General features: G+C 41.2%; 2 protein-coding genes and 1 long non-coding RNA gene across 3 annotated transcripts in view; 1 reads left to right on the top strand and 2 right to left on the bottom strand.

The window, feature by feature from the left end:
* Window positions 1-4,037, bottom strand: part of oaz1a (ornithine decarboxylase antizyme 1a) — a 4,559-nt gene extending 522 nt beyond the window's left edge. Inside the window, 6 exon segments of the mRNA XM_008307074.3 lie at window positions 8-138; window positions 375-460; window positions 600-775; window positions 871-957; window positions 959-1,025; window positions 3,850-4,037. Of these exon segments, the coding sequence (XP_008305296.1) occupies window positions 8-138; window positions 375-460; window positions 600-775; window positions 871-957; window positions 959-1,025; window positions 3,850-3,968 (666 nt within the window). The 5' untranslated portion in view covers window positions 3,969-4,037.
* A 2,579-nt stretch (window positions 4,038-6,616) lies between these two features.
* Window positions 6,617-10,164, bottom strand: amh (anti-Mullerian hormone). Its single transcript, XM_008307075.3, has 7 exons — window positions 9,670-10,164; window positions 9,119-9,364; window positions 8,876-9,042; window positions 8,677-8,791; window positions 8,509-8,602; window positions 8,006-8,418; window positions 6,617-7,342 (listed from the first exon to the last, which is right to left on the bottom strand). The coding sequence occupies exons 1-7, from the start codon at window positions 9,788-9,790 to the stop codon at window positions 6,936-6,938; spliced, it is 1,563 nt and encodes a 520-aa protein (XP_008305297.1). The 5' UTR covers window positions 9,791-10,164; the 3' UTR covers window positions 6,617-6,935.
* Window positions 8,959-12,324, top strand: LOC112488292 (uncharacterized). Its single transcript, XR_003052180.1, has 2 exons — window positions 8,959-9,055; window positions 10,210-12,324. It is a non-coding gene; the product is annotated as an uncharacterized LOC112488292 (long non-coding RNA).
* Window positions 12,325-13,711: the final 1,387 nt, after the last annotated feature.

Genomic DNA, 13,711 nt, shown 5'->3' with positions numbered 1-13,711 from the left:
TATTTATTTAATCGTCAGCGGAAGAGTCTCGCTCGATGCTGTAAGCCATGAAGAAAGCGTCAGGGCGGGAGGGGACGAGGGAATGACCCGGTCTCACAATCTCAAAGCCCAGGAAACTGAATGTCCGCAGTAGGGATGCTGAGGAGGACAGGACACAGAAACATCAACATCCAAGGCTGACTGCTGAGATTCTCAGAATATGGACATACTACAAGCCACAGTCAAGTACTCAGAACTGTCCTGGTGTTTTAGGTTTTGTGTTAATATACCAGACTTCTCTTTGTTTTAGCCAGAATCCGTCTAACAGCTACAAACTTTAAATTCTGTACAGTGTTTATTAACAGCTGACCAAACACAGAAATATGTTTTCTAACCTCTATCGTCACGGCTCTTGTGAAAGCAAATGAACACATGATCAACCTGCAGTTGCTCTTCTGCAAACTCCAGCAGGAGGGCAAAACTGTGAGGAGGAAGAAAACACAGAGTTGATGAGTGACAGGAGCAAGTTTAAGAGACGCTTGTACTTCATTTATAATGTCTTTGAACTAAAACTTTCAAAGTTTAAATTTGCGAAAACAACCGCCTCAAGGGCTTCTCACCTGTCTTTGCTGCCCTCGGGCAAGGCTCCAGGAGGGATTTCAACATAAAGGTTTCCTCCTTTCAGCGCTGCCCTCCAGACACAGTGCTTGCCTTCGGGGCGACGAGGCTCAAAGAGCAAAAAACGTACCCTGCCGTTGGCAGGTGGAGGCTCTTCAAGAACCAGCAACTGAGCATCCTAGAGGAGAGCAAATGAAATCAAAATATTTTGTAGCATCCTGTATTTACAGTCAGGTCTTAGTAAAAAAATTGTAAAGAATACGTCTAACTTACAGAATAGTATAGCTTAGCTGAAAGATTGCGATCCCGCTGATCATTCCCTCGCCCACCTGGGATCTTTAGGGGTGGGTGAGGGGCATCAGGAACACCACAGAGGCCCCGGACACGGGTTACTGCAACAGCGGGAGCACCTCCTGGGACTGGAGATACTGTGGAGAGGAACAAACACAGATGGAGCCATGGAGGAGTGTGTTATGTAAACCAGAACCAAACTCAACTGCTTTTATAACCACTAGACCTGGAACATTTTAACATGAATGCGTCATCTATGGAGTAGTAAAATATTAAGATTTCGACACACACTGCAACCTGGATAGACTTTAATGACTAACTTCACCTAATTTAGCTGCAGGCATTTCTGGAACATTCGGATTGGTGGAACTTTTTTTTTTAGAACAGAAGGTATGAATTGTTTATTCTAAGTCACCCGACAACCAAGGCTGCTTTCAAATTCCTGCATATGGATTTGTTCAAAATCCCAGCACAACAACACAATAGTTTGCTGAGTGAAACAGGGAAAAATATTTGTTTGTCTTTAGTCCAACAGGAACTGTGTCACTACGAATTACAATCTGATAAAAGTAAAGCAAATGAAACAAGCTCCTTTTTACCCCAAAGCTCTAAATAATTAACCTGCTTTAATTGTGCTGTGTGCTCAGTGTTAACAACGTGGCCTGTTTTTCTGAGCCGACATAGCCAAGAGCAAAGCAGTTAATGACCTCAGTGCTCTCAAACTCCAAAATGCTCTCTTGCTAAACTGACACCACTCCCCTCAATGTGGAGCAGCTGTGTCAAAAAAGACACAAAGAAAACACAGTCACCACCACAGCTCAGCATTAACTCAGTCCAGTTTATCACCTCACACAGACAGGACTGCACAAACCAATGCACAAGGAGGCAAAACCAGCTGCTATGGTCACATGAGCAGTGAGTCACTCAAACCCTGCTTGTATAAGAGCTCTCTGTTGCCATGTATTAACTTCACGTTGGGAACTGCCAGTACTTTATATGGATATACTGCAGTAGTACCCTCAAACATGGGTGGCAGGCAACACTCAAAAGGCTTTTTTTTCTTCAACATTAATGCATCTCACATCAATTGTAGAATAGCAACATACAACTAATCAAAACATAACTGAAAATATGCTGGTTCTGTTTGCTGATCTCAGTTCCATAACTAATCTAATATTTGTTATTAAGGGTACAATGAACTTCATATTGACCTCACAAATGAGACAAAATGACATAATTAACTCATTTTCTGCTTTGGCCTTTCCACTGCATCGGGTGAACTTAGAGCACATAAAAACACATGGTGCACAAAAACAGCAATGCTCTGTTAATTGTGTTTAGCCTCATTGTTAGTTGAATCATCAGCTACAGCTGCTTCATTCTCACCCAGTACTGGTTCGTTGGAATGGCAGGATTGGATAAGGAAGGTCAAGCAAAACAAGTTCATCTTTTTCTGGAAAGTTTATCTGAGCGTGTATTGCTGCAGCACTGTTTGATGTAGCGTTAATTCTTTTTATACAGTTTGATAGTATTTTATTTTCCTTTTTTTTTTTTAATTATTACTGTTATCATACTCTGCATTCACAACAGAAATGGACCATGGTATAACAGACAACTTAATCCTTAGTCCAGTCCAGCCCACAAGCTTAACTAAATGCACCATGGGGACCAAGGTCCAGGGGTCAATCCATTAGTCCAATGTTAATGTGAAGTTACACCAACCAAAAAAACGTATCGATCTTAAAATGCACAAAGTGCAAAGTACAGCTATACCACATAATGTACGACTTCGTATCAGAAATAGGGAATCGATTCTGTGAACAATATGTCACCAGTGGTTTCAAATCCACCATAACATCACAATAACCCCTCCTTCGCGGTGCAGTGGAAATTTCCTACGAGTCCTTCGCAATACTAGAAATCCAGACAAACAGCCTCGGCTAAAACCCGCAAGCTGAGGCATGAAGAAACTGAAAGCACATTTCCTAAACGGTAAAAATCGATTTGGTGGTTACGAACCATAATTTCAAAAGCACCTACAGTCAGTAAATACAACCCGAGCGAGCGATCGGTCGAGAAAAACAACCCGTATCCAGGGCGGCCTTATCGCTACGTAATGTTTACGAGGCTGAGCTTGAAGAAGACATCTGACCGAGGTTTTGTTTGAATAGTAGTTAACCCTTACATGTCAACATTACAACACTTGGGCATCCTGTTTTGTGATATTGAATACAAGGGACCTTCGCGTCAACAGCTGCTAAAAAAAACAAGTCCTAGGTATAACGTCAATGCGTCTGTAAAACAAGGATCGTCAGTTACAGGCTAACTTTACATAATCGTGTACTAATGGTAGTGCGACACATTTCTGACGAACCAAACTATTACCTGATCACTGGTATCTAAAACAATCTTTTAAAGTTTCGATTATGACAATTAATTAAAAACAATGTGCCTTCATGATTACTTCATTAGCGAAATCAATTAGCAACCTACCTGCAACTATGGTTGTGCATAAATAGAAAATGTAATGACAGAAAAATACCTCGTAGACCATTTTCATTAAAAAAAATGTTCTGACACCAAAATATAACATTTTAATTCGCAACATATATTAGCATAGGCGTTAGCAACAACTGAGCTCGACTGTGGGTTAGCATTATCGTTAGCTATGGATACGTTTATTAGCTGGATACTAATAATGCTTTAAAGAAACAAAACAGGATGTCATTTTCCACTATATACGTACAACTTAGGATACCAAGCACTATTAAAATTGCTATGCACTCAGTATAACGTAAATAAAAAATATGAAGAGGAACGACCATCACTCCAGGAAATACACCGTGCCAATGAACTAGGCCGCGGCTTTTAAACGGAGCTTAGCTTACTTTAGCTTGTCTTAGCTTAGCTTAATTTGGTTTGTTTAATACACAACAGCTGACACTGTCATCATCAACATACCTCCCATTTTCAGTTTTATTACTCGATTGCTCGATGACAGGCATCTTGGTTAAATTTCTCTCTTTTTCTCTTACAAAACAATGACTATTCAAAATCGTCTGTAGGTTAGATTTAACCATCCGGCCAGCGTCAACACCAGCTACTCCCTCTTCCCTCTCCTCATCTACTTATGAGCGGCTGAGAGAGTTCGCAGCCCTCCGTGTTTGTCATGGGAGTGTCCGCCCCACTGCTTCTTCTTCTCTTTTTTAATAGTAGTTGGTAACACCTTGTAAATATATTACCGCCACCCTCAGTATGGGAGTAGGTATTATTAGACCTGCTTCTCAGTCTTGAATAAGTGTAAACCATTGTCAACTTTTGCTGGTTTTATAAAACCATAGAAAAACTAGTTTCAAGACTCATGTGTATCTAGTTTTCAGAGATGTCATTAAAACATGTCTTCCAGAATAACATATTTTGTCTCTCTGTACTGTAGAAGCAAAATAGATCGCCTGTCTTTTTTTTTCTTTTCTAAAATTCATCCAGCCACACATTTTAGCTCATAGACAGACGTCAATCTATTTCAATGGTGCTTAAGTTAAAATGTTTTCACAAATGTTAACACAAAATGTTAAAATGTTAAAATGGTAAAATGGTAAAATGTTAAAATGTTAAAATGTTAAATTTTAACACAAAATGTTAAAATGTTTTTTCATAAGACGTTTTCACAGAGAAGTTCCAAGGGTGGAAGGTTGTCCTCCTTCTTTCACAGGTCATTCAAGGCCAGTTAAGTACTACTATTTCAAACTATAATTCTACACATTTTTATCTATTATTTCGTGCAAATAGAATATGTGACTGTACTGCCAGTGTCTACAGTGTTGGTCCAAACTACGGATGCGGTTTCCCTTTTCTTTTTCTTTTTTTCAACCACTCTCAGCTGTGGCTGTCAATCACAGGCAAAGGAACATGGTGCAGTGACACTGTCACTGGTGCCCACGCTTCAGAATTCACCTCCGACACCACCACACAATCACTCCAGTGCTGGGGCACAACTAAAGCTATAAAACAGGTACGTCCTCTTGCAGAGTGTGCGTGTTTAAATCTGATCCCTGTTTGACTTTAGTCACATTATAACTGTGGCTGGAAGTTCCTATTTAAAGCTGTGTTGTGTCTGAACTCCATCAGTCTGCAGTTTAAAATGTTGTCTACACTGCAGTGCAGGTGCAAAAAGTGTGTAAAGCTGTTGGCTGTTAACCCCCAATACTGTTTTGCAGCTTCATTTTTGGAACTAATTTAAAAGCCAAAGCCAGAAGTGGAACATTTGCACGTTTTATAAGTAAGAAACGTTTGTTTTTAAAATAACCACTTGGTTCTTATTATGACTTTAAGTGGTGACTGTGACTCGTCTTTGTCTTTGCAGTGTCTTATGAGCGGATTCTGTCCATCCAAGATCTCAGTGAAGTTCGTAATCCGTGGAAGGGTGTCACAATGAACCGCTGCATCGTGTTGGCTCTGGTCGTACTGCTTGTGACCTCAGGGGTCACTGAGGTGCACGGTGAGGATGTTAAAGGGATTACATTTGATCAATAAGTAACTACAGTTGTCCTTTTTGCCAAATGTTTGATAAAAGAAGGCCAAATTATAAGAACATGAAGTTTTACAATAGGTGTTAACAATTTAATTAATTAAAAGAAAATAGACAAATTAGATGTACAATGCCACATGTTTAGTTTAATGTTATTGAGAACCACAATCAATAAGAAATAATATCTGTCAGTTAGATTTGTGGTAATATGGATTATTATCTGAGAATTTCCACCACTCCACTCTGACTGATGTCTTTTAAACACCTCACCTCTCCTGTATCTCCCATTGTGTCTTCTACATGCTTTGTCTTTCAGATGCTGTTGACGCATTTGTTGAAGTAACCGGTATTAGATCTTTTGTTAGTAGTCTGCAGGATGGCTCAATAACTCAGGTATGTGTGTGTGTCCTTATCACAAAACCCACTTGTTAAAAATCACAGCAATTTGTTGCTTTTTGGTGTTGATGTAAAATACAATAATAAATACTTTTTTTAAATTACTTTTTTTTGTCACATTGACTTTAAAATAAAATACTAACTAGTATTATAAGACAAAGTACTTGTGATAAAACAACATAAAATCAAAATATGTATTGGAGTAAATAGATGCAAACTTAGCTTTATTGGTGAGTCTGAACAGTAGTCTTTGTCCCTCTAGTGGTAGGTTGGTGTTTTATTTGTTACTAGCTCAGTGGAATTTGTACAAGTAAAGTAAATAGGTGAAAGGTAAAATCACGTTGAGTTTATTTTAGTCTAAGTTTCCACCACAATACCTATTATATGCACTTGCATAAAAGAATGAGCAAACTGAAATATTTACTTGAAGACAACTGTTTTTTCTTTGCTTTTTCCAGATCTCCATATGGGACAGTTTGATGTGGTGGTGGGGATCTAAAGAAGTTGGAGTCATAAGAAAAAGAAAGAAACCGATTGGCAGCAAAGTGGTCCTGAAACCCAAATCCTAAGATTAAAGGAGAGAGGGGAGTGAACGGACAGGTGGCAAAGGTCACGGGCTGTCCACAGTACTCAGAATAAAAACAAGAATAACATCATCTGCATACTTTGTGTTTATTTACATTGACATTCGGTGGCATAAATGTGTCAGTAAATAGTAGTAGTAGTACATTTCTGTCCGGGGGGTGGGGGGGTTGGATGGGGCATGACAGAAAATAATTGAGAACCACTGATGTAGAGTGTCCAGGTAACCTAAACATGACCAGGGTTCCAACTGCTAACCCCACCATGGCCCCCAGAGACAGTGGATATACTGAAAAAGACGATGGAGATCCTTAGATCTCCATCGAGAAGACACCACAGAAGATTCATGGCTGCAGTTAGAGATGGTGAAACAGAGTTGACTCCTGAAGGCAGCTGCCAGAACAATAGGATGTACGTGTGTACTGACTCCATCAGGTGGAAATCACAGCCTTACTAAACTACACTTGTGCACTGGTACTAGTGACATTCTATCTCTAACTCTAACTAGTGACAAGTTATAAGAACAAGGAGAAAATCTGCCTCAGCGACATCCACACTCTTTAGCTATGACGTCAGGTTTAACAGACAGAAAAGCTCCGTCCTCGTTTAAATCCACCACCTCCAGGGCTTCATAGGCCACGGGCACACAGCAGGGGGCGCGCTCATCCGAGTTTCCGCCCTCAATGTGGGAGTTGAGCAGCACGGCGTGGTTGATGGTGTTGACCAAGGGGAAAGCACAAGAGCCTCGGCAGTTGTTGATGACAGCTGTGTTTGGACCCACCAGGTACTTCTCCAGGGAGACGGTGAGGCTCCTCAGCCCACAGACGGAGGCCCTGCCTGGGGTGGTTGTCTCTGCTCTGGTGGTGCGGAGACCGACCCTCAGCTTGTAGGCCTGTAGGACCGTCTGCAGAGCTTTCACAAGGAGAAATGCACGGTACTGGCTCTCACCTGGTGATGTGTACACAGTAGGAAGAGAGGAAATCAACTGACGTCACCACACATTTACAACACAAGGTCACAGAGTGTTGTCTGCTGAAAAACACAACTGAATGAACAGGTGTTCACTAGCAACATGGGAGTCACACACACGTGTGTCTGCCTACACTACACTAGTTTGATGCTGCTTTTTCCCACTGACTAAGGAACTAGTTCATGTTGCATAGCATTTGTAATGATTTTGTGATCCTACATTAACGAGTGAAGAGAATGTTTTCAAACAGCCAGTCCCCTCAGATGAACTGTCTAACAGTGCACTGTGAAGAGAAAGCATCAAATCAGCCTCGTGCTGAATATTATTTTATTTTTTAGGTTAACACTAAATGATGACCTCAAACACTGCTCTATATGGTGTAAAATAAATGGCAAAGAATGTGCACCTTAAATTTGGATTTAATAACAGGCAGAAAACTCCACGGCAATAATTAAATGTCTTTGAAATATGACCTTATAATTTCACATTTCTTGTTTCATTAGGTTTATTATGTATGACATATTTGCAGTTTTCTTTAAAGTCTGCAGCTGACTAACTGACTTTTAAGTGCTTTTGTTGAACAGAAGAAGAAGGACTGGTTAAACTGGTGTACTGTTTGCTGAGTGTTTCAGACGTATCACCTGGAGCAGGTTCCTTCGTTGGCAGCTCACTGAGTTGTTTGAGTCTCTCCATTCTCTCTGTGCTCCTCTCACCCACTGCCTCCTCCTTTATTAACTCCACCACCTGCATTCCAATGTGCTCCAGCCGCCGCCTCACCTCCTCCAGCAGAGCAGGAGACAGGGCCAACTGGCCGTGATGCTCAGAGAACGCGGAGCTCCATCCAGTGAAGGAGAAAACAGTGGGAGACGAGGAGTTCATCAGTCCGACCAAGAAGGCCTCACTGGAGGACGGGCCCAGGGACAGAGGAGGTGAGGACAGTAAGGAGTTCAGCTGGATGTGAGGGGAGTGAGGCTGATCCTGGGGTAGAACCTCACACAGAAACCTCTTTAGCTCACAGAGAAAGGAGAACGTCTGTGAGGAGGCTGAGCTGGGCCTTTATATAAAAAAGAAGAGTCAAAAAGTGAGCAGGTCTTAACAGATTTACACCTTTTACACCTAATAAGGATGTGTGAACAACAACAACCTCGGACTAGTTCCTCCGGAGACAAGCAGAAGCGGAGTGATGTTGATTTTACTTCTCGATTTTTCATCAGTAAAAAAGTCTTTGAGGTTTGGCTCTGCAGTGAGAACAGACAGTGATCTGAGTACACACGAAACAAGTCGAGGAAACCACGAGGAAATGAGAACATACTCATGTCAGGGGACGTGGTTTCAATGCCAATCCTCCAGTTCTGACGAGGGTCGCCCTCTGCTGACGGTTCACCTGTTAGCAGGATGTATCGCGTCTCTCCTGAAATGCATGCAGACTGGAAACAAAAGTAAAAATGAATCATCACTTTTTTTTACTTGGGTTGTAGCCCAACATGTGTATGAAACTATAAACCTTTCACCTGTGTGTTTGGCTGCAGAGAGTGACTGGTGAACGTGGCCTGGACATCGTCCCCTGTCAGAAGATTCTCAAACACCAGGAGCAGGACAGGAGTGAGTGCCAGCAGAGGAGATGGGGGGAGGTCCAACCTCAGCACCAGCGTTCCTCTGTCGTCTTCTTCTACAGCCACTGAAGGTGAAGGGTAGGTACGATGTGACTTTAAAGACCCAAAGAAAATACGACCGGGGTTAGGGAGCAACCTTACCATCAGTGGGATGTACGACGGTCAGTCCACTTCCCTGGTTTGTGCTGGCCTTCTGGGAGAGGGCGTGTAAAACCGAGCCTGGTGAGATACCAGGTGATCTGCAGATCCCAAAGAGAGTGAAGCTGCTGGCTGTGAGCTCATCACTGTTTCCCACACTTTCACGCAGCGCTGCAAATATGTCGTCCACGTAGCAAGGTGCACGGTCAGGGCCAGGGGCGGGAGCCAGGGTTTGTTTTTTCTTTTGGTCTGTGTTTTAAAAAAACAATACCACCTTAAAAATATTTTGCACAGTTTGCCTATAACTTTAATTTAAACTCAGGTTATTGATAACGAAGGTTATTTTCAAAAACATTAACTTTAATTTTAAGCTAAGGAAAATGGCAGGAGCTAAAAGAGCTTCTTCACAGACTGGGACATCTTTAGCACCTTTGGCTACTCAGGTGTGAAGGCTCTGAGCCAAACACAAAATGACAAGAGAAATTCTTGTTGGTCTGGTCTGAGTCCAGGAAATATACGTGAACAGACAAAGACGTCCAGGTGTGTGGTCTGACCTGTCACTGACGGACTCTGGTCCTGGATCAGCTGCTGTCCTCCCGAGACATCAGGGGCCACACAGAGCTGGATCCAACAGAGTGTTAACACTCCACAGCAGAGGACGTCCACCAGCAGCATACTTCTTCTACCGTCTTCACTCGGAGTATCTGTACTCTGTGTACTACTGCCTCTCTCTACTCTGAATGGGTCAAGCTCCAGGGAGTGGGAGTGATGTTCTCCCACCTCCTACTCCTACTCACAGGGGAAGACAACACAAGTCAAAGTGGACAAATTATTTACGTGACCTTGGTGTTTCAGAGCAGCGCAGTATTTCAAGGTGTTTCTTCACCTTATTAAGAGAGAAGCAGAAAGGCTAACCGGCTCCTCCTGGTGTTTATCTGGACTAAATGACTTTTTCTCTGTTCTTTTTCTAGTACTTATAGTTCTCACATTTGGCCTGTGGGGGGAGAACCTTCTGATTCTGACATCAAACACCTTCAGTCAGTGTGTGTGTGTGTGTGTGTGTGTGTGTGTGTGTGTGTGTGATTCCTTTACAGTGTTCAGCTACTCAAGGAGTAAACTCTAAGAACGATAAGACGGAACGGACGGACGCGGGAGGTCCGCGTCCTCTCATGGAGCTGCTCCTCCCATTGTTAGCCGCACAGCTGCAGCCTTGTTTTGGAGACACTCGGTGTCCTTGGACTGATCGGTGGACACTCGTCTCCACAGATAAAGTCAAGGTACACTGGACCCACACATCTTCAGCGAGGAATGAAAAGAACTGTTCACTCCTTTCTGTTTTCGGAGGATGATGAACAACGTTTGGCCGTTATTACAAGTACTTTCTTTTGGTGGCGCTCAAGTGAACATCTCCAATTTGGGAATAAAAACTTTACATGAATGTTCTCTGCAAATATGTGAGTGATTAAACCCTGATTTAATCAGGACTAGGGATTAAAAAAAAAGGCATCTGCAACACAACTCAGTTGACTTTCATCTTAACCTCTAAACAGACCTTCACTGTTTTACATCAAGACCTTCCAATTATTTGGCTGCAGGTTCAAAAAGGGATTTTCTCTTACATCACGCCTCTGGTCTGGACTGAACTAGTCTGGTGTAAGCATTGAATCCAATTATTACTGTATATTTTAAACAGTTTTAGATTCTGTAAACAGTTTGGAGTTTTTTTTACTCTTATTTGATTTCTGTTATATATTATTAAGGACTTCACCAGAGAAATTAACATTTTAACATAAAAAGAGAAACTAGTTCAGACTGTAGCGGCTCTACGTTACTTAATTATTAAAAACTATAGTCTACATTATAAGACAAAAGACACAGCAAAACAAAATTCAAATATTATACGAAACATTTTAATTATTAATTATAAAACGCAGAAAAAGAACAACTGGTTTCATCTGAACATCAAAGCACCAACACCAAACAGAAACCATGGAACCCAGAGCCTTTGGGAGAAACAGCCGTGTTGTTATTGTACCTCACACCTGCCCCGGCTGCCCCACTGAGAGATCATCACCCACAGCTACTGTAGTCAACTCGCCCCCTCTCACCCAGAACACAGTAAGGCCAGTGATCTCAGCTGATAGACAGAAACTGAGGCATCTGTGAGACGAGGAAGCTGCGCGTCGTAGCTGTTTCACAGCATCTCATTGAAAAGCTGGATTTTTCCCTGCGGAGGCTGGATGTATGGCTCAGTGAGAAAAAGTCGGAGATCTGACAAGGCAGCTGGTTAATTTGATTTCATTTAATGAGAACTTCGTCCTGATCCCAAGTTGGACCGAAGACAGGTTTGATCATGCTGTGTGACAATGAATATGTCCAGAGCAGTTTGCAGTGGATCAATTAGATCAGCCACCTGGGGAGTTCCTGAGTTAATACCTTTGGCAGGTTTTTTTTTTAATGCCAACAGTGTTGGCTGTGAATAATCTGCCGATAATGAAGCAGGATGGAGTTTGCTGGAGAACTGCATAGAAGACGTTCAGATCCATGATAAAGCACCAGATATCAGTGTAAGCACCTTGGAAAACTAGTCGATGTCTGACATGAGATTACACTGCACGTTGTCATAAACTGTTCTCACTTGCACATACACCACAGCGCCCCAACAGGTCAGCGAAAGCTACACATGACAGAACCGATGGTCCAGAAAACAGCCAGCCAAACTCCTGTTGAGGGTTTTTTTTAAAAGAAATAAAAAACAAAGAAAAATAAACCTGCAGAGAGCAATGGAAATAGCTGCAATTTCCTTGATTTAAGTGAAGGAGAGCACCACACCATCTGTCCAACTGTAGAAAGTATTACAAAAAAGTCCGATGGAGTCTGAAGACAGGAGTCAAAGCGTTACATGTGGCTGCAGTTGTATCAAACATCCAAGAATAGGAAAATCATAACAGCATCCACTAGAATAATTACAAAGGAGCTCAGTGCTGGTCATTAACAGACTCTATCGTCTCTAAACATGTTCTAGAAAGACTGTTCTTTTCACGTGGACACGTTCGTGTTAACAACGTTGAGTGCAGAAGACAGTTTGACATAAAGCTTTGATTATTAATTCAACTCTCCCTTAGATATGCACCGTTAAGGAAAACACACACACACACAGAGTCATACATACATACATATACACACACACACACACACACATACATACATACACAAAACTGAGCTTATGTTTTCCCACTAAGAGAGAATAGAAGCTCGGCTGCTCTCAGTGCTGGTCCACTAAATGTTTTTACATCACGCCTCACAGTTTGATGCCCGTTGTTGCTACACATCAGGGCCTCGACAGTGAGATTTCTAAAGACAAGGTGTGTGTGTGTGTGTGTGTAGAGATTAACCTGGTTAATCTCAAGTACTTTAACAGAAGCACCAAATTTTCCTGCATGATCTGGATTTTAAAACTTATGTCACAAATGGTAAGAGTTCTAGTGCCAGAATATTTGTGTCTGAGTCAGAGCACCACTGTGTTAAAAATCATACTGTTTCTGATTTACATCATTACAATAAAAACAAACAAACAAACTGTCTTGTTGCCATGATATATGATGTCATACATTAAGGTCCCGTGGTGGTGACGCTTCACTCCCCCCTCGGCTTCAAGCCTCCTGTTTAACAGGTTGAACTTAAGGACTGCAATGACAGCTCCAATACTATATTCACAAATCTATATATATATATATATATATAAATTTATATATGTGTATATGTACATATACACTCATATAGACTATATATAAACATGTCTTTATATACCCTTCTCTTCACAGTGGAGAAAAAAAAAAACCCCAAAGCTTATGTACAAAAACAGTGTCTTATTCACTTAGTCACTGTGACAGAGTAGTACTGATGGAGAAGGCGGTTTCTACAGTTCGCACACGAGGCATTCGAAGACCCAGATCGTAGCATATTAAATATGAGAAAGGAAACACCAAAAAAAAAGAAAAAAAAGGCTTTACAAATGTCTCTGTGTACAGCACCAAGTGTTTCAATTTGTTTTTGATTTTCATATTCCATTCAATAAATAAGAAGATCAGGCACAGTCCAAATGTAGCACCATTGTTTTCAGACTTTGAGTCAAGTACACACAAACACACGCATACAAACTATTGCATTCTACAATTCAACACAACTCAGGTAAAAATCTTAAAAAAACAAACAAAAAAAAAATTAGAAAAAAACAAACACCAATGCAAAGGGAGAGACCGACAGCATAAATAATCTAAATTATTACCACCTATACAGTTGAAGAATGCATCACATTCACAGTACAAACAATTCTGACACAACTTACACAGTAAAAAAAAAAAGAGAAAAGTCCAAAGTGAAGAGAATCCAGTAGTTTGTTATTGTCATGGTTAACTGTGTTTTCCCAGTGTGTGTGTGAGGACTTGCATGTGTGTGTGTGTTGTTGTATAAACTAGGCAAAACATTATTCCACAGAAACGTGTTCTTACACAAATTTGCTTAAAGCTGCATTTTTTTTCCCCTCACAGCAAAGAAATATACGAATACAATGAGTTTAAAAAGAGTTTAAAAATT

Source organism: Cynoglossus semilaevis, chromosome 2, assembly GCF_000523025.1.
Source record: "Cynoglossus semilaevis isolate Cse_v1.0 chromosome 2, Cse_v1.0, whole genome shotgun sequence".
In the NCBI taxonomy this organism is placed as follows: Eukaryota; Metazoa; Chordata; class Actinopteri; order Pleuronectiformes; family Cynoglossidae; genus Cynoglossus; species Cynoglossus semilaevis.
The sequence above is the reverse complement of the archived record's forward strand: the minus strand, read 5'-3'. Positions and strand labels throughout refer to the sequence as shown.

What these genes read in the sequence shown, in the direction of transcription:
- amh (XM_008307075.3), bottom strand. Translation starts at nt 9,790, where the DNA reads ATGCTGCTGGTGGACGTCCTCTGCTGTGGAGTGTTAACACTCTGTTGG. An exon ending in CGTCGTACATCCCACTGATG is followed by an intron (nt 9,043 to 9,118) that starts GTAAGGTTGCTC and finishes CTTCACCTTCAG; the next exon opens with TGGCTGTAGAAGAAGACGAC. An exon ending in TCCGGAGGAACTAGTCCGAG is followed by an intron (nt 8,419 to 8,508) that starts GTTGTTGTTGTT and finishes TTTTATATAAAG; the next exon opens with GCCCAGCTCAGCCTCCTCAC.